Genomic DNA, 22,369 nt, shown 5'->3' with positions numbered 1-22,369 from the left:
CTGTGAGTCAGGCAGAGTACAAAGTGGATTTCTGTCTGCCCTCCCCCTTCCTCCCTTCTGCGTTGTTAAAACACACCCAGAGCCCGCTTGTACTCTGTGTCATCTGTGCTCTTCTAATGGCACCTTCTCCCCTCAAACTGATTACTTATAAGATTGGAGAGGGACTTCCCTGGTGGTCCAGTGGCTAAGACTCTGTGCTCCCAGTGCAGGGGAAAGGGAAAGTATTAGTCATTCAGTCATGTCCAACTCTTTGTGATCCCATGGACTGTAGCCCGTCAGGCTCCTCTGTCCATGGAATTCTCCAGGCAAGACTACTGGAGTGGGTAGCCATTCCCTTCTCCAGGGGATCTTCTTGACCCAGGAATTGAACCCAGGTCACAGGGCAGGGGGCCCAAGTTCAATTCCTGGTCAGGGAACTAGATCCCACATGCCACCACAAAGATCAAAGTTCCCATGCTACAACTAAGACCTGGGGCAGCCAATAAATAAATAAAAAGGAGTTGGAGAGTTGTATGTGTTGAGCCTTTGGGTGCTGTGGGTGGGGAGCCTTGTTTTTACTACATACAGATAGTGAAGCATTTTTGCCTGCCTTGTGCCTCTTTTTAGAATTAGCGGTTGAATAGAAATGCGTTGATTTGACAATTTTACGTCTTTGATTTTTTAAGGATGAATATTCACTGAGTTTCCTTTGTCTGAAGACCGAGTAAATGCATAGCATTTCTTTCTAATGGTTTATAGCTCTTCTCCTCTTCTGAACAGTCTCTGTTGAGAGTACCTTGGCACGATTGACTTTGAATGACTTGGGTTAAAGAGCAAGCAGGTCTCTATGACGATTCTCATTTCCGCTCAGAGCGCAGAGAACCAGGGTGGACAACATGCTTCCATTCTCTCTGATAGCAGCATTTCCCAGCAAAACACAGTTGCTTTCAATGTACATAATTGATCGCTTTATTAACTGGAAAAAAGAGGCCTTATTGAAGTAATAAAACATAACTTCATTATATCCTGCATGTAGACAGCAGACATGTTGGAACGTGGCTGATAGCTTCCCATTTCAAGGCTGATTCTGATCACGATGATATTTAAGTCACATTGATTGTCTTCCAATTGGATTTTTCTTCCTGCAGGCCTCTTGTGAAGAGCTGAAAGCGGCCTACCGGCGACTGTGTATGCTTTACCACCCCGACAAGCACAGAGACCCAGAGCTCAAATCGCAGGCCGAACGACTGTTTAACCTCGTTCACCAGGCTTATGAAGGTCAGTGTGGGGCTTGGCTCTGTAGAAGCACCAGTGTAGAAACAACAGTGTCTTGTAGCAGACACTCGATTTTTAAGAGGCTTGATTTGTAGAGGATAGAAAAAGAGAGTCCTTCGAGGTGCATAAAAGCAGCAGTTAGTTTAGTGCTTTTTACTGACAGGGTCCTTTGAAAGAGTACTATTTTGCTTTGGAAATCAATATGTGTCCAGTAAATAGAAAATGAGACCGCAGGTGAAGTAACAGTCCTGGATCTGAATTGCAGGGGACACTCCAGTTTTAAATCGTTTCCTCGTTTTCTTCTAAAGGAAACTCTTAAACGTGAAAGGCTGATCTCTACAGACAAGCTTACTTTGTTCTCTCTTTTCTTTTGAGAAGATACAAAGAGCATTTTTTCCATCTGAAAGTGATTTTCTTGGTTCTGTAGCATTCAGTTAAGGAAAGGTTCTAACAAAAGGAAGAAAATGATGTTAAAAAGCATAATAGGAAATAGAATCAAGTAATTCAGATTTTTATACTTACCTCATATATTTCAGAAAGAAAATTTTACAATATATTTGCTTGTGAAATAGTAAAATCACTCATAGGTACAGTTTCTGTTTGAGAGGATGAGACAGTTCTAGTAGATTGTGGTGATGGTTGTACAACATAGTGAATATATTTAACTCCAGTGAATTGTGCACTTACACATGGTTTAAATGATCAGTTTTATGTTGTGTATATTATAACCACAATTTTTAAAATTAAAGTTAAAAAAATGTGATCTCACTCTTAGGATATATGCCAAGTAAAGTAAGTTATTCATTCCAGGGCCACTTGGTGATTTGCTCCTTAATTAAACAGACCAAAAATTAGATTTTCTTTATGAAATAAAGATTTCTCATTGTGGACATAAAAGCACTTTGCTGTATTTCACTATAGGTTTACCAAAAAGTTAGATTTTAATGACCAGTAAAACTGAGACTGTGGCACACCGGTGTGTATAATCAGCCTGTGTCTTCACCAGATGTAACTGTTCAGGCTATTTGTCTGGTCTGAATATAGCTTGTTCCTTTTCTTGTGTTTGGTTGTTTGAATTACCCTCATAGCTGGACTGTGTTGCTTTGGAGATTTGGGGAAGGGTTAGCAGAAAAGCCTACCAGTGCTCGTGAACATGTTGTAGCAGCAGGCCTGGCCCCAGTATTTGGCCTGAAGGGAGACTGAGGTGGTGAATAAATAATTCCTTCTTAAATCCTAGAGATCAGCTCAAGAAGTTTGGTTCCCAGGTTTATCCTAGAGATCAGCTCAAGAAGTTTGGTTCCCAGGTTTTACAATGGTCAGCATTTCTTTCTTCCCTGTTAGATTTGAATATGGATAGAGTCATTTACACGGGCTTTCCTTATAGCTCAGTCGGTAAATCATCTGTATCTGTCTGCAATGCAGGAGACCCGGGTTTGATTCCTGGGTCAGGAAGATCCCCTGGAGAAGGAAAGGGCAACCCACTCCAGTATTCTTGCCTGGAGAATCCCATGGACAGAGGAGCCTGGCATGCTACAGTCCATGGGATCACATGAGTCAGACATGACTAAACCAACCAAGAGACATTTACAGGGCTTCCCTGGTAGCTTAGCTGGTAAAGAATCTGCTGCAATGTAGGAGACCCCAGTTTGATTCCTGGGTTCGAAAGTTCCCCTGGAGAAGGGATAGGCTACCCACTCTAGTATTTTTGGGCTTCCCTGGTGGCTCAGACAGTAAAGAATCGACCTGCAATGCAGGAGCCCTGGCTTCAGTCCCTGGGTTGGGAAGATTCCCTGGAGGAGAACATGGCAACCCATTTCAGTATTCTTGCCTGGAGAATCCTTAAGGACAGAGGAGCCTGGCAGGTTACAGTCCATAGGGTCACAAAGAGTTGAACACAACTGAGTGACTAAGCATAGCACAGCACAGTGTCATTTACATCATTTTTTAATTAGACCTAAAAATATATGGGAATTCTCAGGGACCAGGGTAGGGGAGAGTGGGGAGATTCAAAGGTCTTGAACAGAAGTTGGCCCAGTAGAAATAGCTGTACAGATGTTCAGTCAGTTAGCTACCGCCCTTTTAATTTTTTTAATGTAATATTTTAAAATGTTTATTTATTTAATTTTTTCACCACACCATGCAGCATGCAGGATCTTAGTTCTCCAACCAGGTATCAAACTTGGGCCCCCTGCAGTAGAAGCGTGGAGTCCTAACCACTGGACTGCCAGTAAAGTCCCTCTCATTCTTTTTGAACAATCTTTTTCTGATGCACTTTAGGTGACATGGCTGACACCATAGTGACAGGTGTCTGTGCTTTTTTAAATGATTTATAAATAAAGAACAGAGGTGCAAAAAAAAAAGACCTTACATAGTTGGTTGTTGGAGTTAGTGAAATTCTGTAGGGTAAATAACAAGACAGATTTTTCCAGTCAGAGCCTGTCCTTAGGTTTACATTAGGCTTTATTAGAAACTGGAATTTCCTGTCTCAAGCCAAGGTACTCTATAGACTGTGACAGAAACTTAGGACAGTCTTTTAAAAACTGTCCTTTAGTGATACAGAGTCAGCACCCCTCACAAAGTAGCTTGGACATGAAAAATGCGACATTTCCCACCTGGAGCCGCCTTTAAACACGTTCTTAGTTGGATCTGGAAGGCAAGTAGAAAGAAAGACACACCAGGAATGGTGGAGTCTCTGGGAAGATTGTAGTTGGAAGGAGAAGGACAAAGGGAGGTGGGCTTGCCTGCTGCTTGTGTGGTCAGCACTAAGCGGAGGATTCAGTGCTTTGTAAACAAATTGGGTTTTTCATTTGCAGTGCTCAGTGACCCCCAGACCAGGGCGATCTACGACATCTATGGCAAGAGAGGACTGGAGATGGAAGGCTGGGAGGTAAGAGAAGCTCTGCGTCCTGTCTCCCAGGAAGGGACACCTCAACAGCTACAGAGTAACACCCCCCAAAACCCTGCAACCTGCTGTGGGGCCTGTGAGAATGTCTGATGATGTCAGAGTCCCCTTCTCACCTTATATTTTGGTTTAAGGGACTGAATTTTACACTTGGCTTTGTCACTTTATAGCTCTGTGAACTTGGGACCATTAGTCATCAAACTTGTCCTGTGTTTCCTAACCCATCAGGGTTGAACTAGACCAGTAAGTTTTAACCCTAGGGAGGGAACAGGCTGGTCGGGGTGATGGTCAGAGGGTGTCTGCAAGGGTACAGTTCTGTCTACATGCACACGTCCTTCCACACACACACTTCCTTCCACCCTCCAGGGTTCTGAGTGCCTCTCTCCAACCGAGGTCATAACTGCACATAGGAATTGTTTGGTGATATTAAGAGCTGTACATGTGAACAAAATGGAAGCAGAAAAAAGTTGAGAGCTACTGGATTACATTCTCTGTAATGATCCTTCCAGCTCTAATGAGCTGTACTGTTAGAATGTTATAGAAAGTAAAACGAAATAGATAGCAGTGTCTATGTAGTAGATAACCTGGGCCATCGTGCCTTGTGAGAACAATCAGTGAAGTCCAGAAGTTTCCGTGTGGGGACACGAGTTCAATCCCTACTCCAGGAAGATCCTACATGCTGCTGGGCAGCTAAGCCCGTGGGCCACAACTACCAAGCCCGTGCACTGCAGCTGGAGAGTAGCCCCCACTCACCACAACTAGAGAAAGCCCGTGCACAGCAGTGAAGACCCAGAGCAGCCAAAAAAAGAAGTTTCCATTTTCTTTCACTCTGCCCCTGAGCAGTCTTAGAACCTTGGGCCGGCCATTTGATTGCTTCACGCTTCCAGGTTGTTATCTGAAAAATAATGATAGACAGATCAAGTAGAGAAATTAATCTGAAAACTGTAAAACTCTGTATTGGCTATAAGAACATGTAGGTGTTATTACTTAATTTCATTATAGAAACTTGGTTCTGATGCCCAAGAAATTCTGGTAGATGTTAACGTTAACTGTCGTTGAGTTACTTCTTCATTAATGTGTAAACTCTACCTTGAAGTTCTTTTTTGTTTGTTTGTTTGTTTGTTTGTTTTTTGAAGTTCTTTTGATCTCAAACTTGTATGCCTGTCTCTTCTAATTCTGATATGAAAACCTTCTAAAGACCTTTGCATACAGATGGGAAGAGAAGCGAAACAGGGTTTCTCCACTGCCTAACATTGGTAGCCTACAGGCCATTTTCTACATGCAGCTATGTTTTGGTTGTCCACACAATGAATTGTAGTTGCTGACTTTAAAGTTTGGGAAGCTTTACGTAGAAATATCTTATCTTCTCTGGAAAAATCAGAAGATCTGACAATACTATATCTTAATTCCCCTCTGAGGCAACAGTCGATCCAGATATGAGGAGCCCCTGCTATTTGGACTGGACTGTACCATCCAGTTTGCCCCAGTCCGCACCACTCCCTCTTGTGTCTGGCCCTTGACCCATCCACAGTCCCAGTGAGCTCCCAGTGAGCATTTGGTTTCTGGCTTTTGGCTCAGTGGAAGTAGCAGTGCATCGTGTCACATTAGTTCATGGTAGCAAAGTGTTAGATCTAATAGCTTACAATTTTTCTCATCAAAAAAGGAAAATAGAATCCTGTTGTATTTACTGAATTTCTCCTCACACTTCATGCCCCAGTTTATAGCTCCCTTGTGTTTTGAAGATGTGGGTTGGTTACAGTTTTTCATGGCAGCAGTTGGGGCCACTGAAAAGCCTCAGGCCTCGGGTATGCATCCCTTCCTCAGAGTCTAGGTTTTTCATTGTCCCCACTCAGTGGAACAGCACCTTGCTTCTTCCCAGCAAAACATCATGGTTTCCTATTACAAGACCAAAGCATCTCCCCATTAGAGACAAAGAAGCGCCACATACACTGCAGTGATTGTAAGAGCGTGTAGGCTGAGACTTTCCCAGTGGTCCAGTGGTTAAGACTTCACACTCCCAACGTAGGGGGCCCGGGTTCGATACCTGCTCAGGGAACTAGATCCCACATGCTGCAATTAAGAGTTCAGATGCTGCAACTAAGACCTGGTGCAGCCAAATAAATAAATAATTTTTTTTTAAAATAATAAAAATGGAGAAGTATGTAAGCAATCGTAGGTGGTAACTGGATAAGCTTTTATGTTCTCATTTTTCAGTAGACTACTTTAAGGGAATCAAGTTCTCATCCATCAGAATTGGCTTTTTTTTGCACTGATATTAATACTAAGCCTTCCCTGGGACTTCCCTGGTGATCTAGTGGTTAGGATTTTGCACTTCCAATGCAGGGGGCCTGGGTTCAATCCCTGGTCAGGGAACTAAGGTCCCTCATGCCATGTGGCGCGGCCAAAAATAAAAATAAATACTAAGCCTTCCCTGACAATAGAAGAAAAGACAGGAAGTTACCTCCCCTGATACATATTTACAAGAGATGTATCGGTGCCTAATGTAATAGGAAGATTGACCCCACTATTCATACTGTGGAGAAGAAGTCCCACTGAACTCAAGAGCAGTTCACAGAGCTGGCGTCCCCACTCCCTCGAGGAATTCTGCAGGTAGTGGTTTGTTCAGTGCAAGGGTTCTCTCTTTTCAGTCACAGCTTCCACCCCACAGAGGAAGCTATGTTCCCCCCAGGGTGTTGTTGGTGTTTTTAGACTATTGAACCTCTTACTTGCCGACCAGTATCCATTTGCCACACATCCGTTAGTCTAAACTCACTGGTGGTCAGGAGGGTGGAGGGCACTGCTAAAGCCCCTAATGTCTAGGGCACTTTTAATCCAAAGATGTCAGAGTAGCCACCTACATGCTGGTCACTCCTGTCCCAGCAGTTTCTGCCGGCGGAGGCTGGAGGTGAAATTGAGCTTTTATAGGTTGCATCAAATATTGGCTCTGTTTTCAGGCATTAGATAGGTTTTGGTCTTTTCTGTCTCTCTCTCTCTTTTTGTCTTTAACCTTTAAGAAAGTGGATCATTCTCTGGCAGCATTCCAAAGGCATAAGATGCTGCCATTCACAGCTCATAACACCAGCCACCTGAGTCCCTAAAGTTGCAGTGTTTTTGCAGGTACCCATGTTGGAAATGAAATTGGCTGCTTCTCTCAAATGGCAGAAATCCAGCTCTGAGCTGTGGAAGTGGAGTGGAAACCATACAACCCAGAGGGTGCTTACAGACCAGCTGACATTACATTTAGAGGAGCAGCCTTGGGCCTGGATCATCCATGCTTTGGTTTTTATCTGCAGTCCTTTACATTCATCCATATCTCACTTTTCCCTACCTATTTGACATCATCCTTACAGTGTCTAAGAAGGTTAGCCTGGGGAATTGCCTCATGGTCCAGTGGCTGAGACTTTGAGGTCCCCATTCAGGGGCCAGGTTCAATCCCTGGTCAAGGAACTAGATCCCACCTGCCACAGCTAAAGATCCCACATGCCTCAATGAAGATCAAAGATCTCGAGTGTCACCTCAAACACCCAGCACAGCCAAATAAATACATAACTGTCTTTTTAAAAAGAGACAATCAGCCTGTATTAAGAGGTACAGTATGGTCAAGATCATGAAAAAGAAGACAGAAACTCCCACAGATCAGAGGAGACTAACGAGACGTGTGATTAAATGCAATCCTGGACCCTGAATTGGATCCTAGGATGTAACTGTGATGTTAGTGAAAAGACTCGTGAAATCCCAGAAGTCTGGGTTCAGTTAATAGCCTTGTACTACTGTTGGCATCTTGGACTTGACAGGTGTTCGTTCCTGGTTATATAAGATGTTCACATTTCAAGGAGGCTGGGTGGATGAGAACTTTCTGTACTGTCTTCATAGCTTCTCTAAAGTTCTAAATAATTTTCTAAAATTATTCCAGAGTGAAAAGTTGTCTAACCAGAATCATAGAACAGACAGCACCTCGTGTGATGTTAATGCCCCAGCTGGCACTAGTGGTAAAGAACCCACCTGCCAATGCAGGAGACGTCAGAAACCTGAGTTCTGTCCCTGGATCAGGAAGATCCCCTGGAGAAGGGAATGGCAGCCTATTCCATATTCTTGCCAGGAAAGCCCCATGGACAGAGGAGCCTGGTGGGTTGCAGTCCCTGGGGTGGCAAACAGTCGAGCATGACTGGAGTGGCCTAGCATGCACACACTGTAGTTTAGAAACATTCATAGGAGGAAGCTGAAGCTTAGTGAAGTGCCTCACCTGAGTTCTCCAGCAGGCTCAGGTGGTGTCGGAAAGCCAGGCTCCCTGTCCTCCCACTGCACCACCTGCTTCTACTGGTCCCTGCATCCCCTCGTCTGCGGGATAAGTCATCCGACTAGCACAGGGTAGACCTAGCTGATAGGTGATCAGGGTGGACCGTGCAGGTGTACAGACTCATGGGCTACGTGTGATACACTTCACTGATGAAAACCACTGAAAATATCTTTCCAACTGTACTTTCCAATTTAACGCACTTTTGGATGCTGTGTTCTGGGCGCGTGTATCTAAGGGTTACCCAAGGGAAGAAAAAGTGACCTGCAGCTGGCTTAGGCATCTTCCACTCTCCACCGTGATGTTCTCTGTATAGAGAAGGATGTAAACAGTAAAGGGCAGGGCGCGTCCCTAGTGGCTCAGTGGTAAAGAATTTCCCTGCCAATGCAGAAGACACAGGTTGGATCCCTGGTCCGGGAAGGCCCCACATGCCATGGAGCCACTGAGGCTGTGTGCCGCAACTGCTGAGACTGTGCTCTAGAGCCCGTGTGCTCCTCAACGAGAGCAGCCACGGCAGTGAGGAGCGAGAAGCACCCATGTGCCACAGCTGCAGGGTAGCCGCTGCTCTCTGCAACACAAAGACCCAGCCAAAAATAAAATAAGTAAACAAATGGTTTTTGTGAAAAATAGTAAAGGGCCCCATGGGAGTCAGAATGAGATGCCCAGCCAAGGTATTTATAGCTCTAGAGTGGCCAGCCAGCTTGACTCTGCCGTTAGCTCTGATTAGGTACGAACTGTTTGGAAAACTTCTGTCAAATAGACTAGAAACAGAGTGACTTAACACATTTGGAATATTTGCCTCTTCATTCTGTCACACAGTGTGGCAGAGAAAGTCATTTGCAAAAGTCACACAGCTGGAATTGTTGAAAATAAATCTTGATTTGCTCTGGGCCCCATGGAGGGAGCACCCTATCAGTCCAAGATGGGGTGATTCTGGGGAAGTGAAAGCGCCATAAATAGATGTGCATGGGCACTTCCTGGCAGTCCCGTGGCTAAGACTCCATACTTTACCCGGGGCCCAGGTTCAATCTGTGATCCAGGAAGTAAGATTACACAAGCCAAGGAGCTTGGACAAAAAAAAGAAAAGATGGGCAAGGCTGAGTGTTTTTAAGCACTAGAGTTGTGAGCAGGCTACATCAGTTCAATATCACCGAGGACATTTTTGTGAGGTCACCACGCAATCGTTGCTGTGCCATTTGGACTTTCAGTTCCTAGATTATTTTAACAGTGTTTTTATTTTAAAACCCCCTTTAAAAGAAACACTTGCCCCTTTTTGGTAATGAACAATTTATATGGGAGAGGAGAAAATGTTTTCATTATTTTTTCTGTTTACTTGCTAAAAGCAGTAGTGAACAGATTTCTCAATTTTGGGGGGATAGGCCAGCTCCTGTATTTATTTTTCTGGATTGCCAAATAATAAAATCAGGTTGCACAAAGGCTGTTTTTAATGTATAATTAAAATTATACATTAACTTTAATGTATATATTTTAATTTTAATGTATATATTATATGTGTACATATAATTATATATATTGTGTATACATGTATTATATATGTACATATATATAATATATATGTACATACATATTATATATGTGTAATTTTAATGTATATATTCATACATATGTGTAGGTTTTTAGGAAGATACATAAAAATTGTTAGCCTGTGAGAAGGAGTATGGGGAGGGACTGTACCTTTTTACTTCATATTTTTCTGTACCATTTTGATTTTTTGCTCTAAGCATGCATTTTTTGAATGATTTTTAAAACTTGTGATTTCCAAGATAGCTTTCTTTCACGTCACCTGCCTTTGTAGGTGTTCTCTGAGCAGCCCCTCCAGTCTCCCCTGTGTTTCTCCCACTACCACAGGGTCAGGACGGTTTGACCTTTTCCTCCAATGACCTTGGTGGTGTCTATCCTGCTCCCACTCTCAGTGTCCCTCATGGACTTGTAGCTTTTGGGGCCCTTGGGAATCACTTGGTGCAGGTTTCTCTCTCACAGGCGTGGTACCCAAGACCCATGTGGCTCTTCCCAACCTGTTTGAAATCTCAGAGACTGTCTTGCTTTTGGATGAGCTATATAGTAGGGAAAACCACTAGACCATTTGAGTATGACCTAAATCAAATCCCTTATGATTATACAGTGAAATAGACTCAAGGGATTAGATCTGATAGACAGTGCCACTGAAGAACTATAGACGGAGGTTCGTGACATTGTACAGGAGGCAGGGATCAAGACCATCACCAAGAAAAAGAAATGCAAAAAGGCAAAATGGTTGTCTGAGGAGGCCTTACAGATAGCTGTGAAAAGAAGAGAAGTGAAAGGCAAAGGAGAAAAGAAAAGATATATTCATGCAGAGTTCCAAAGAATAGCAAGGAGAGATAAGAAAGCCTTCCTCAGTCAATGCAAAGAAATAGAGGAAGACAATAGAATGGGAAAGACTAGAGATCTCTTCAAGAAATTTAGAGATACCAAGGGACTATTTCATGCAAAGATGAGCACAATAAAGGACAGAAATAGTATGGACCTAACAGAAGCAGAAGATATTAAGAAGAGGTGGCAAGAATGCACAGAAGAGGGTGGGAGGGGGGTTCATGTTTGGGAACGCATGTACACCTGTGGTGGATTCATGTCAATCTATGCCAAAACCAATACAGAATTGTAAAGTAAAAATTAAAAATAAATAAATAAATAAATTAAAAAAAAAAAAAGAATGCACAGAAGAACTATACAAAAATGATCTTCACAACCCATATAATCATGATGGTGTGATCACTCATCTAGAGCCAGACATCCTGTGAAGTCAAGTGGTCCTTAGTAAACATCACTACAAACAAAGCTAGTGGAGGTGATGGAATTCCAGTTGAGCTATTTCAAATCCTAAAAGATGATGTTGTGAAAGTGCTGCACTCAATATGCCAACACATTTGGAAAACTCAGCAGTAGCCACAGGACTGGAAAAGGTCAGTTTTCATTCCAATCCCAAAAAAAGGCAATGCCAAAGAATACTCAAACTACTGCATAATTGCACCCATCATAGGCTAGCAAAGTAATGCTCAAAATTCTCCAAGCCAGGCTTCAACAGTATATAAACCATGAACTTCCAGATGTTCAAGCTGGATTTAGAAAAGGCAGAGGAAGCAGAAATCAAATTGCCAATATCTATTGGATCATCAAAAAGGCAAGAGAGTTCCAGAAAAACATCTACTTCTGCTTTATTAACTATGCCAAAGCCTTTGATTGTGTGTATCACAACAAACTGTGGAAAATTCTGAAAGAGATGGAAATACCAGACCACCTTAACCTGCCTCCTGAGAAATCTGTATGCAGGCCAGGAAGCAACAGTTAGAACTGGACGTGGAACAACAGACTGGTCCAAATTGGGAAAGGAGTATGTCAAGGCTGTATGTTGTCACCCTGCTTATTTAACTTATATGCAGATTACATCATGAGAAACTCTGGGTTGGGTGAAGCACAAGCTGAAATCAAGATTGCCAGGAGAAATATCAGTAACCTCAGATATGCAGATGACACCACCCTTATGGCAGAAAGTGAAGAACTAAAGAGCCTCTTGATGAAAGTGAAAGAGGAGAGTGAAAAAGTTGGCTTAAAGCTCAACATTAAGAAAACGAAGATCATGGCATCCGGTCCCATCACTTCATGGCAAATAGATGAGGAACCAATGGAAACAGTGACAGACTTTATTTTGGGGGCTCCAAAATCACAGCAGATGGTGGCTGGAGCCATAAAATTCAAAGACGCTTGCTCCTTGGGAGAACAGTGATCACCAACCTAGACAGCGTATTAAAAAGCAGAGACATTACTTTGCCAATAATCTTGTCAAGGCTATGGTTTTTTCAGTAGTCTTGTGGATGTGAGAATTGGACCATAAAGAAAGCTGAGCGCTGAAGAATTGATGCTTTTGAACTGTGGTGTTGGAGAAGACTCTTGAGAGTCATGTGGACAGCAAGGAGATCCAACCAGTCCATCCTAAAGGAAATCAGTCCTGAATATTCATTGGAAGGACTGATGCTGAAGTTGAAACTCCAATACTTTGGCCACTTGATGCTAGGAAAGATTGAAGGTAGGAGGAAAAGGGGATGACAGAGGATGAGATGGTTGGATGGCATCGGCAACTCAACGGACATGAGTTTGAGTAAACTCCAGGAGTTGGTGATGGACAGGGAGGCCTGGCGTGCTACAGTCCACGGGGTCGCAAAGAGTCGAACATGACTAAGCAACTGAGCTGAACTGAATTGAAGAAAGGCTGAGGTGGGATGCCTTGCCTACTCACAGGCCTGACATCCTTGTGTGTCCTCAAGGGCTGCCAATCAGTACCTGAGTATTGTTTATACTCCGACGATACATAGCCGATATCGTACATCCTAAGGTTCATTTCAGGTTGTAGGAGGAAGAACCCTACTGCTGAAACACTGAGACCTCATGGCTTAAGGTAGTTGGTCTAGGAAGCTCAAAGGGCGCCCCTGGTGGAGGCCCAGTGCACAAGGGAAGTGTGCCAGGGCTGTTGTGGAGGCCTTGCCCCTCTCTGGACATTTTTTTTAGCCTGCATTATGGTGGGCTCACTGGAAAATTTAAACTGTGACACTTGAGGTAACATTTTCTTAGTAAGATTCCTGCAGCCTTGGAGACAAGTGACAAAAAAAAAATCACTTCAGTCTCTGGAGCACTGAGGGAGAGCACGGACTGGGGACTGAGCAGGTGTGAAGGCAAACCTGGCTTTACTGGGGGCCACACGGTTGGACAGGAAGGTCCCCTGGTCTCACTGGGGGCTCTCACGGTCCTGGGGGAGAGGAGCGCCTGGACACGGTTAACACTTGGCTCTATTGTGTCTTCCTCACCATCTGGGTCCTCAGCTGACTTCTCTCACTTCTGCCCAAAGGTTGTGGAAAGGAGGAGAACACCAGCTGAGATCAGAGAAGAGTTTGAGCGGCTGCAGCGCGAGAGGGAGGAGAGGCGACTGCAGCAGCGCACCAACCCCAAGGTCAGTGGCTGGTTCTGGGGGGAGCAGCGGTCTGACGTGGTCAGTGCTGTGGGCTCTTACAGTGAGGCCGTGAGAATTGGGAGGAACCGAGTGTCGCTTATCAGGTCTCAGAGTGGCACCTGCCTGTGGGGCCACTAGCAGGCCTGCTGGCGATGCCTGGAGAGAAGGCAAAACAGGAGACATCCCGAGTATGGGCACGGGCCAGCTGGTGAAGACCCATCCTTATAATCATGCTGCCCAAGCCCTTGACTCTAAGAATCAGCCAGAGGCCCGTGTCAAGAGAGGACAGCCGCCTGCCCACACACTGAGGCCCAGGGTTCCTTGCAAACCAGTTAGGATACGGAAGGCCAGAGAGCCCAGACCATGGGGCATTTCCAAACCGCAGTAAGTGGGGGGCCGTGTGTGCAACACCCAGGGCAGCAGCGCCATGAACACCAGGTAACAGGCTGTTTCTGCAGCCATAGGGTGACCTCTTTTACCCGTCAGTCAGGTCCCCGATGGAGGCTGAGTCATATAACCCAGGGACACGCCTGAGTCTTAGAGTTACTTTTCAATCCAGTTATGGTCTCTCTTTCCTGTGATTCAGTAGGGAGGCAGATTTTTCTGCGTGTGCACCTCAGTCCCATGACACACAGGATAACTCGGTCAGTTCACCGTGCCAGTGGTACTGAATGACTGACTGCACTTAGCTCAGGGTTCCTGCTCCACAGTGTTTAATAATAAGAGAACCCGACAGGCGGGCTCTATCAGTGTGGCCAGAACAGCCCGGCAGGCAGCCTGAAGATCTTCTAAAGGAAAAGAACAAATGCTGGCTTGCACGAGGGAAGCTTGATGTTAGGAGTTTCTGATCACATGCAACTGTACAAAATGGACTTTTCTAAGACCCTACATCATTTAAAGGCCCACATATTCAGAAAACTCCCATCTCTTCGAATCCGGTTACATTGTAGGGTGTATTCGTAAACGCCAGGGCCTCTCCTTCCCAACCCTTCAGAGAGTGACAGCTTCAGTAGAACAGTTACTTTGGGTCAGCCAAGACAGAGACTTGAAACACTGGCTGCACCAAGTCAGGGGCTGTGAGATGTTGAGACAGTTGAAAATCTCCGAGGTGCTCTGAACCATGCTGATAGGTTCCCTCCTTGAGGGTCTAGCCAGCGCACCAGAGGGGGTCCAGGTAAATGTCTGCGTTGGCAGGTGGAGGTCAGGGTCGGGGAGTGGGGAGGAGTGCCTGGCAGGAGTGGGCCGTTCCTGTGGGGTCTTTGCTGTGCTGGCTGAAGTTCTGCTGCTTTCAGAGCAGTGAGGGGGAAAGAGTGTCACAGCAGCCCACGCCTCTGTGTCCTGGGATGAGATGGTCCATCTGGGTGTGCGCAATGATCGTTTGTTGTGCTTCTATGGAGATGTGTCTCCAGGCCATGTTTATGTGAAATGAGGAAGCACAGCTGTGACCGTTCCACACGGGTATGCGGGATATTGTACGATTCCCAATACTTCACTACTTCTATAAAGTGCTGCCGGATAAATAAAGATATTTCCTAACCAGAAGTACTGAGTGATAACCAGATGTTGGCTCTGCAGCATTTTAAAGAGAGGTTTCGAGCTGGATCTTTTATTTCATTTCCAAGTGTTTTGCTTTGCAAGATGAGCAGTGAGGTTTAGCATGTTCTCATCCTAAAATAAGAGGGGTGATCTCTTTTGAGAGGACCAGAAGGAGGAGGACCCTTCTGATGACCCAAGGGGCTTGCACTGGTGTCACCCAGATCCCACAGGGGACCATGCCTTGGAGGGGAGGGGAGGGGCAGACTGGATAATGTTTGTAGTACTGCCTCTGAAACTGGGGTAGGTATTTCTCCATTTTCACAACAAGAGTTCACTGGGGAGGAATTTTCCAGTTGGAGTATGTACCAAGAACAGGCAAAAAGATCAAGTGGGAAAAACCCGTAGTTTAGAAATACCACCTCTGACGCAGTGATGTGGGATGCACAGCTCACCTTTTGACCTCTGTGCAGGTTTCTAGTTTGTAAAATAAGGATGCTTCTCCTAACCACCATGCCAAGTTGTTAAATGATTGAAGAAATATGACATAGATATTAATTTCTTAGAGACAGACAAGGCTGCTCTGTAAGTGCAAAGTGTGGTATGCATACCGAGGTTAGGTTAAGAACTTGCTTCAGTGTCTCGATCAGCACCGCATGGAAAGCATTTGCCTCACTCGGGTGGTCCATTGCCCCCAGTAGCTGGGTTTGTTGGGAGGAAATCTGTCAGTTTGGTTCTGGAAAGGGCCCTCTACAGATACCACCCCCCTGCTCCCTTGGCCGAAGTGCAGTGCCTTCCATGTGGCCAGCCACCTGTGAGTCCTGCCTTGTATGCGGGTGCTGCGGGGTGGGAAGGAGGGAGTCGTGCCAGCTCCATTCAGCAGGCGCCTCCTTCCCTCTGGCCCTGTCGCTGGCGGGACCCAAGCAAGCACACGGGCTCCACGTATGCCAGGGCAGCCTGGGGAGCCTCGCACTTGCCATCGGGGCTCTGGATTCGGACTCCACCCCCAGCTCTGGGCCCTGGGCCCAGTCACTTCTCCAGCTTTAGCTCCATTTCTCCCTGTGTGAAATGAGAGGTTTGCCATGAGGCCCAGAGCATAGGGTCACATCCTCAGACCCCAAAATCCTTAGCTTCGTCACCTGTTTCCTGTCTTTCAGGCTATGTGAGATCAAATTCCTCTATCTGCATTTCCTGCTGGAACATGCCAAGCTTAAGTTTTTGGGTCCCAGGGTCTCCAGGGCACTCCACGTTGATCCAATGTTGGGGAGGGGAGGGGATTTACAATCAGACAGATGGTGAAAGCTTGAGGGTCTGCATCCTTGAGGGCTGAGTGTGACTGGGGTCTAAGGGGACTACCCTGGCCTGCCTTTTCTCCATCCTTAAGATCATACTATAGGCTTGTTCTCTGCCATGTTCACGTCATATTGATTACTGTCATTCCTTTCTTTTGCTAATACCCATAAATCTCTCTCTGGACAGCAGCCAGTTCTGGGAGTCAGACTTTTCACTGCCTTTTTAATGAACTTGTCCAGACCTCATAAGAGATTGTTTAGTGGGCTTCATTGTCTGACTTTGAGAGTATCATTTCCTTTCTTTTGGACCTTGTTACATAAGAGTTTCGTGGAGATTGTTTCTGGGTTCCCTGGACCGTTTGTTCTCCTTCACTGTTACAGAGGTCGACATAAACTCCCTGGTAATTTTATGTCTTCCTGATTTTAGAAGGGCCATCTTATCGGTGTGGTTTTCTATAATACCTGAAAATCACAATTAAACTTTATCAGGAAAACAAAATGTAAAATAATGTGTCAAGGAAGACATGTAAGCCCAAAGTAGTTTCATAAAGTTTTTTTGTTTTTTTTTTAAGATTTGTTTTGGTTGCCATGCCTAATGATTATAGCCCTTGGAATGAGTCCATGGTTATAGCTTCAGTCTGTTCCATGGAAGTGACTCTAATGTCGTAAACCGAATTGACTTGGCTGACAGGATAATCGTGCAGAAGAAAAGCTGTTTGAACCCATATGTTTGTTGTGCTCAGTGGCAGAAAGGGGCAATTTACCGTATGCAGAAATGGGCTGCTGTTGAAAGTGAACAAACTGGGATGGTGTCACCAAAGAAGAAGGGACCAGGTTGAAAAAGTGCTGTGATATTAAGTGGATCTTTGGGGGAGAGGCAAGGTGGCCAACTGGAGGGATGTATAGAAAGCTCTTATACCTGGGTCATAGCTGCATCTGCATCCTGCCAGCGAGATGGCTGATAAACCAAGTGTCAGGATTAAAGGCTACAGGGTGGGGTAGTGGGGCAGCATTGCAGTTGGGACCGAGTTTCCTTAGAAGCCCTGGTAAGTTGAGTTAAAAACTTAAAAAGCCAGCTTAAAAGTCAGCATTCAGAAAACAATGATCACCGAATCCGGTCCCATCACTTCATGGAAAATCAGTCACTTCAGTTGCTCAGTTGTGTCCAACTCTTTGCGACCCTGTGGACTGCAGCGCACCAGGCTTCCCTGTCCATCACCAACTCCTGGAGCATGCTCAAATTCATGTCCATCGACTCGGTGATGCCATCCAACCATCTCATCCTCTGTCGTCCCCTTCTCTTCCTGCCTTCAGTCTTTCCCAGCATCAGGGTCTTTTCCAGTGAGTCAGTTCTTCACATCAGGTGGCCCAAGTATTGGAGTTTCAGCTTCAGCATCAGTCCTTCCAATGAATATTCAGGACTGATTTCTTTTAGGATGGACTGGTTGGATCTCCTTGCAGTCCAAGGGATGCTCAAGAGTATTCTCCAACACCACAGTTCAAAAGCATCAATTCTTAAGTGCTCAGCATTCTTTATAGTCCAACTCTCACATCCACACATGACTACTGGAAAAACCATAACTTTGACTAGATGGACCTTTGTCAGAAAAGTAATGCTTTTGCTTTTTGATATGCTGTCTAGGATGGTCATAGCTTTTCTTCCAAGGAGCAAGCATCTTTTAATTTCATGGCTGCAATCACCATCTGCCGTGATTTTGGAGCCCAAGAAAATAAAGTCTGTCACTATTTCCATTGTTTCCCCATCTATTTCCCAGGAAGTGATGGGACCGGATGCCATGATCTTCGTTTTTTTAATGTTGAGATTTAAGCCAACTTTTTCACTCTCCTCTTTCACCTTGATCAAGAGGTTCTTTGGTTCTTCACTTTCTGCCATAAGGGTGGTGTCATCTGCGTATCTGAAGTTATTGATATTTCTTCTGGCAATCTTGATTCCAGCTTATGCTTCATCCAGCCCAGCATTTTGCATAATGTACTCTGCATATAAGTTAAATAAGCAGAATACCAATATACAGCCTTGACATACTCCTTTCCCAATTTGGAACCAGTCCATTGTTCCTTGTCTGGTCCTAACTGTTGCTACTTAACCTGCATACACATTTCTCAGGAGGCAGATAAGGTGGCCCAGTCATGGAAAATAGATGAGGAAAAAATGGAAACAGTGGCAGCATTTATTTTCTTGGGCTCCAAAATCACTGTGGACAAGGACTACAGCCATTAAATTAAAAAATGTTTGCTCCTTGGAAGAAAAGCTATGACAAACATAGACAGCATATTGAAAATCAGAGATATCACTTTGCCAACAAAGGTCCATCTAGTCAAAGCTGTGATTTTTCCAGTAGTTATGTACGGATGTGAGAGTTGGACCGTAAAGGAAGCTGAGCACCGATGCTTTTGAACTGTGGTGCTGGAGAAGACTCTTGAGAGTACTTTGGACTGCAAGGAGATCAAACCAGTCGGTCCTAAAGCAAATCAACCCTGAATATTCATTGAAAGAACTGATGCTGATACTGAAGCTCCAGTACTTTGGCCACGTGATGCAAAGAGCTAACTCGCTAGAAAAGACCCTGATGATGGGAAAGGTTGAGGGTAAGAGGAGAAGGGAATGACAGAGGATGAAACGGTTGGATGGCATCATCAATTTAATGGACATGAGTTTTATAGGATACTGAAAGAGGAACTCACCAGGTCAGTAGGTGCCCAACATGCTACTGGAGATCAGTGGAGAAATAACTCCAGAAAGAATGAAGGGATGGAGCCAAAGCAAAAACAATACCCAGCTGTGGATGTGACTGGTGATAGAAGCAAGGTCTGATGCTGTAAAGAGCAATATTGCATAGGAACCTGGAATGTCAGGTCCATGAATCAAGGAAAATTGGAAGTGGTCAAACAAGAGATGGTAAGAGTGAACATCGACGTTCTAGGAATCAGCGAACTAAAATGGACTGGAATGGGTGAATTTAACTCAGATGACCATTATATCTACTACTGCGGGCAGGAATCCCTCAGAAGAAATGGAGTAGCTATCATGGTCAACAAAAGAGTCTGAAATGCAGTACTTGGATGCAATCTCAAAAATGACAGAATGATCTCTGTTCGTCTCCAAGGCAAACCATTCAATATCACAGTAATCCAAGTCTATGCCCCAGCCAGTAACGCTGAAGAAGCTGAAGTTGAACAGTTCTATGAAGACCTACAAGACCTTTTAGAACTAACAGCCAAAAAAGATGTCCTTTTCATTATAGGGGCCTGGAATGCAAAAGTAGGAAGTCAAGAAACACCTGGAGTAACAGGAAAATTTGGCCTTGGAATGCGGACTGAAGCAGGGCAAAGACTAATAGAGTTTTGCCAAGAAAATGTGCTGGTCATAGCAAACACCCTCTTCCAACAACACAAGAGAAGACTCTACACATGGACATCACCAGATGGTCAACACCGAAATCAGATTGATTATATTCTATGCAGCCAAAGATGGAGAAGCTCTATACAGTCAACAAAAACAAGACCAGGAGCTGACTGTGGCTCAGATCATGAACTCCTTATTACCAAATTCAGACTGAAATTGAAGAAAGTAGGGAAAACCGCTAGACCATTCAGGTATGACCTAAATCAAATCCCTTATGATTATACAGTGGAAGTGAGAAATAGATTTAAGGGCCTAGATCTGATAGATAGAGTGCCTGATGAACTATGGACTGAGGTTCGTGACATTGTACAGGAGACAGGGATCAAGACCATCCCCATGGAAAAGAAATACAAAAAAGCAAAATGGTTGTCTGGGGAGGCCTTACAAATAGCTGTGAAAAGAAGAGAGGCGAAAAGCAAAGGAGAAAAGGAAAGATATAAGCATCTGAATGCGGAGTTCCAAAGAATAGCAAGAAGAGATAAGAAAGCCTTCTTCAGTGATCAATGCAAAGAAATAGAGGAGAAGAACAGAATGGGAAAGACTAGAGATCTCTTCTAGAGAAATTAGAGATACTAGAAAATTAGAAATTTAGAAAACTAGAAAATTAGAGATACCAAGGGAACATTTCATGCAAAGATGGGCTTGATAAAGGACAGAAATGGTATGGACCTAACAGAAGCAGAAGATATTAAGAAGAGGTGGCAAGAATACACAGAAGAGTTGTACAAAAAAGATCTTCACAACCCAGATAATCACGATGGTGTGATCACTCATCTAGAGCCAGACACCCTGGAATGTGAAGTCAAGTGGGCCTTAGAAAGCATCACTACGAACAAAGCTAGTGGAGGTGATGGAATTCCAGTTGAGCTGTTTCAAATCCTGAAAGGTGATGCTGTGAAAGTGCTGCATTCAATATGCCAGCAAATTTGGAAAACTCAGCAGTGGCCACAGGACTGGAAAAGGTTCAGTTTCCATTCCAATCCCAAAGAAAGGCAATGCCAAAGAATGCTCAAAGTACTGCACAATTGCACTCATCTCACATGCTAGTAAAGTAATGGTCAAAATTCTCCAAGCCAGGCTTCAGCAATACATGAACCGTGAACTCCCTGATGTTCAAGCTGGTTTTAGAAAAGGCAGAGGAACCAGAGATCAAATTGCCAACATCCGCTGGATCATGGAAAAAGCAAGAGAGTTCCAGAAAAACATCTATTTCTGCTTTCTTGACTATGCCAAAGCCTTTGACGTGTGGATCACAATAAACTGTGGAAAATTCTGAAAGAGCTGGGAATACCAGACCACCTGACCTGCCTCTTGAGAAATCTGTCTGCAGGTCAGGAAGCAACAGTTAGAACTGGACATGGAACAACAGACTGGTTCCAAATAGGAAAAAGAGTACGTCAAGGCTGTATATTGTCACCTTGCTTATTTAACTTCTATGCAGAGTACATCATGAGAAACGCTGGACTGGAAGAAACACAAGCTGGAATCAAGATTGCCAGGAGAAATCTCAATAACCTCAGATATGCAGATGACACCACCCTTATGGCAGAAAGTGAAGAAGTAAAAAGCCTCTTGATGAAAGTGAAAGTGGAGAGTGAAAAAGTTGGCTTAAAGCTCAACATTCAGAAAACGAAGATCATGGCATCCGGTCCCATCACTTCATGGGAAATAGATGGGGAAACAGTGGAAATAGTGTCAGACTTTATTTTGGGGGGCTCCAAAATCACTGCAGATGGTGATTGCAGCCATGAAATTAAAAGACGCTTACTCCTTGCAAGAAGAGTTATGACCAACCTAGATAGCATTTTCAGAAGCAGAGACGTTACTTCGCCGACTAAGGTCCGTCTAGTCAAGGCTATGGTTTTTCCAGTGGTCATGTGTGGATGTGAGAGTTGGACTGTGAAGAAGGCTGAGTGCCAAAGAATTGATGCTTTTGAACTGTGGTATTGGAGAAGACTCTTGAGAGTCCCTTGGACTGCAAGGAGATCCAACCAATGCATTCTGAGGGAGATCAGCCCTGGGATTTCTTTGGAAGCAATGATGCTAAAGCTGAAACTCCAGTACTTTGGCCACCTCATGCGAAGGGTTGACTCATTGGAAAAGAATCTGATGCTGGGAGAGATTGGGGCAGGAGGAGAAGGGGATGACAGAGGATTAGATGGCTGGATGGCATCACGGACTCGATGGACCTGAGTCTGAGTGAACTCCGGGAGTTGGTGATGGACAGGGAGGCCTGGCGTGCTATGATTCATGGGGTCGCAAAGAGTCGGACACAACTGTGCGACTGAACTGAACTGAACTGAAGAGATGGTGAAGGACAGAGAAACCTGGCATCCTGTAGTCCACGAGGTCGCAAAGAGCGGGATACAACTGAGCAACTGAACAGCATCAACGAAACTAGTCAGTTAACTGATGTACATCACAATGTGTTTGCCTATTAAAAATTCAGATTATCAGGCTGCTACCTGGGAATCTGTGTTTTTACAAGTCCCCACCCCAGGAATTCAGATGGGTGGCCAAATATGACAAGAATACAGAAGAATACAGTAGTCTACAGAGGAAAGAATAAAAAGGTATATTTTTTACAGTGTTTCGTTAATGGTTAAAGAACAAAGGACGGAGATTGACTTAAGGATGGATATTTGGTCATTCAGGAGGATGGTGATCC

At 44.5% G+C, this 22,369-nt stretch overlaps 1 protein-coding gene and 1 non-coding gene across 2 annotated transcripts in view; both read left to right on the top strand.

Annotated features, from left to right (window-relative positions):
- DNAJC11 (DnaJ heat shock protein family (Hsp40) member C11) overlaps window positions 1-22,369 on the top strand; it is a 68,262-nt gene that overhangs the window by 22,789 nt on the left and 23,104 nt on the right. The window contains exons 2-4 of the mRNA XM_040263325.1: window positions 1,128-1,257; window positions 4,068-4,141; window positions 13,351-13,452. Coding sequence (XP_040119259.1) covers window positions 1,128-1,257; window positions 4,068-4,141; window positions 13,351-13,452 — 306 coding nt within the window. The remainder of the gene's footprint in view (window positions 1-1,127; window positions 1,258-4,067; window positions 4,142-13,350; window positions 13,453-22,369) is intronic.
- Window positions 6,457-6,529, top strand: TRNAG-UCC. Its single transcript has one exon. It is a non-coding gene; the product is annotated as a tRNA-Gly (tRNA).

Source organism: Oryx dammah, unplaced genomic scaffold (genome assembly GCF_014754425.2).
Source record: "Oryx dammah isolate SB20612 unplaced genomic scaffold, SCBI_Odam_1.1 HiC_scaffold_21, whole genome shotgun sequence".
NCBI classification, from domain to species: Eukaryota; Metazoa; Chordata; class Mammalia; order Artiodactyla; family Bovidae; genus Oryx; species Oryx dammah.
This window is presented reverse-complemented; position numbering and strand designations above follow the sequence as displayed.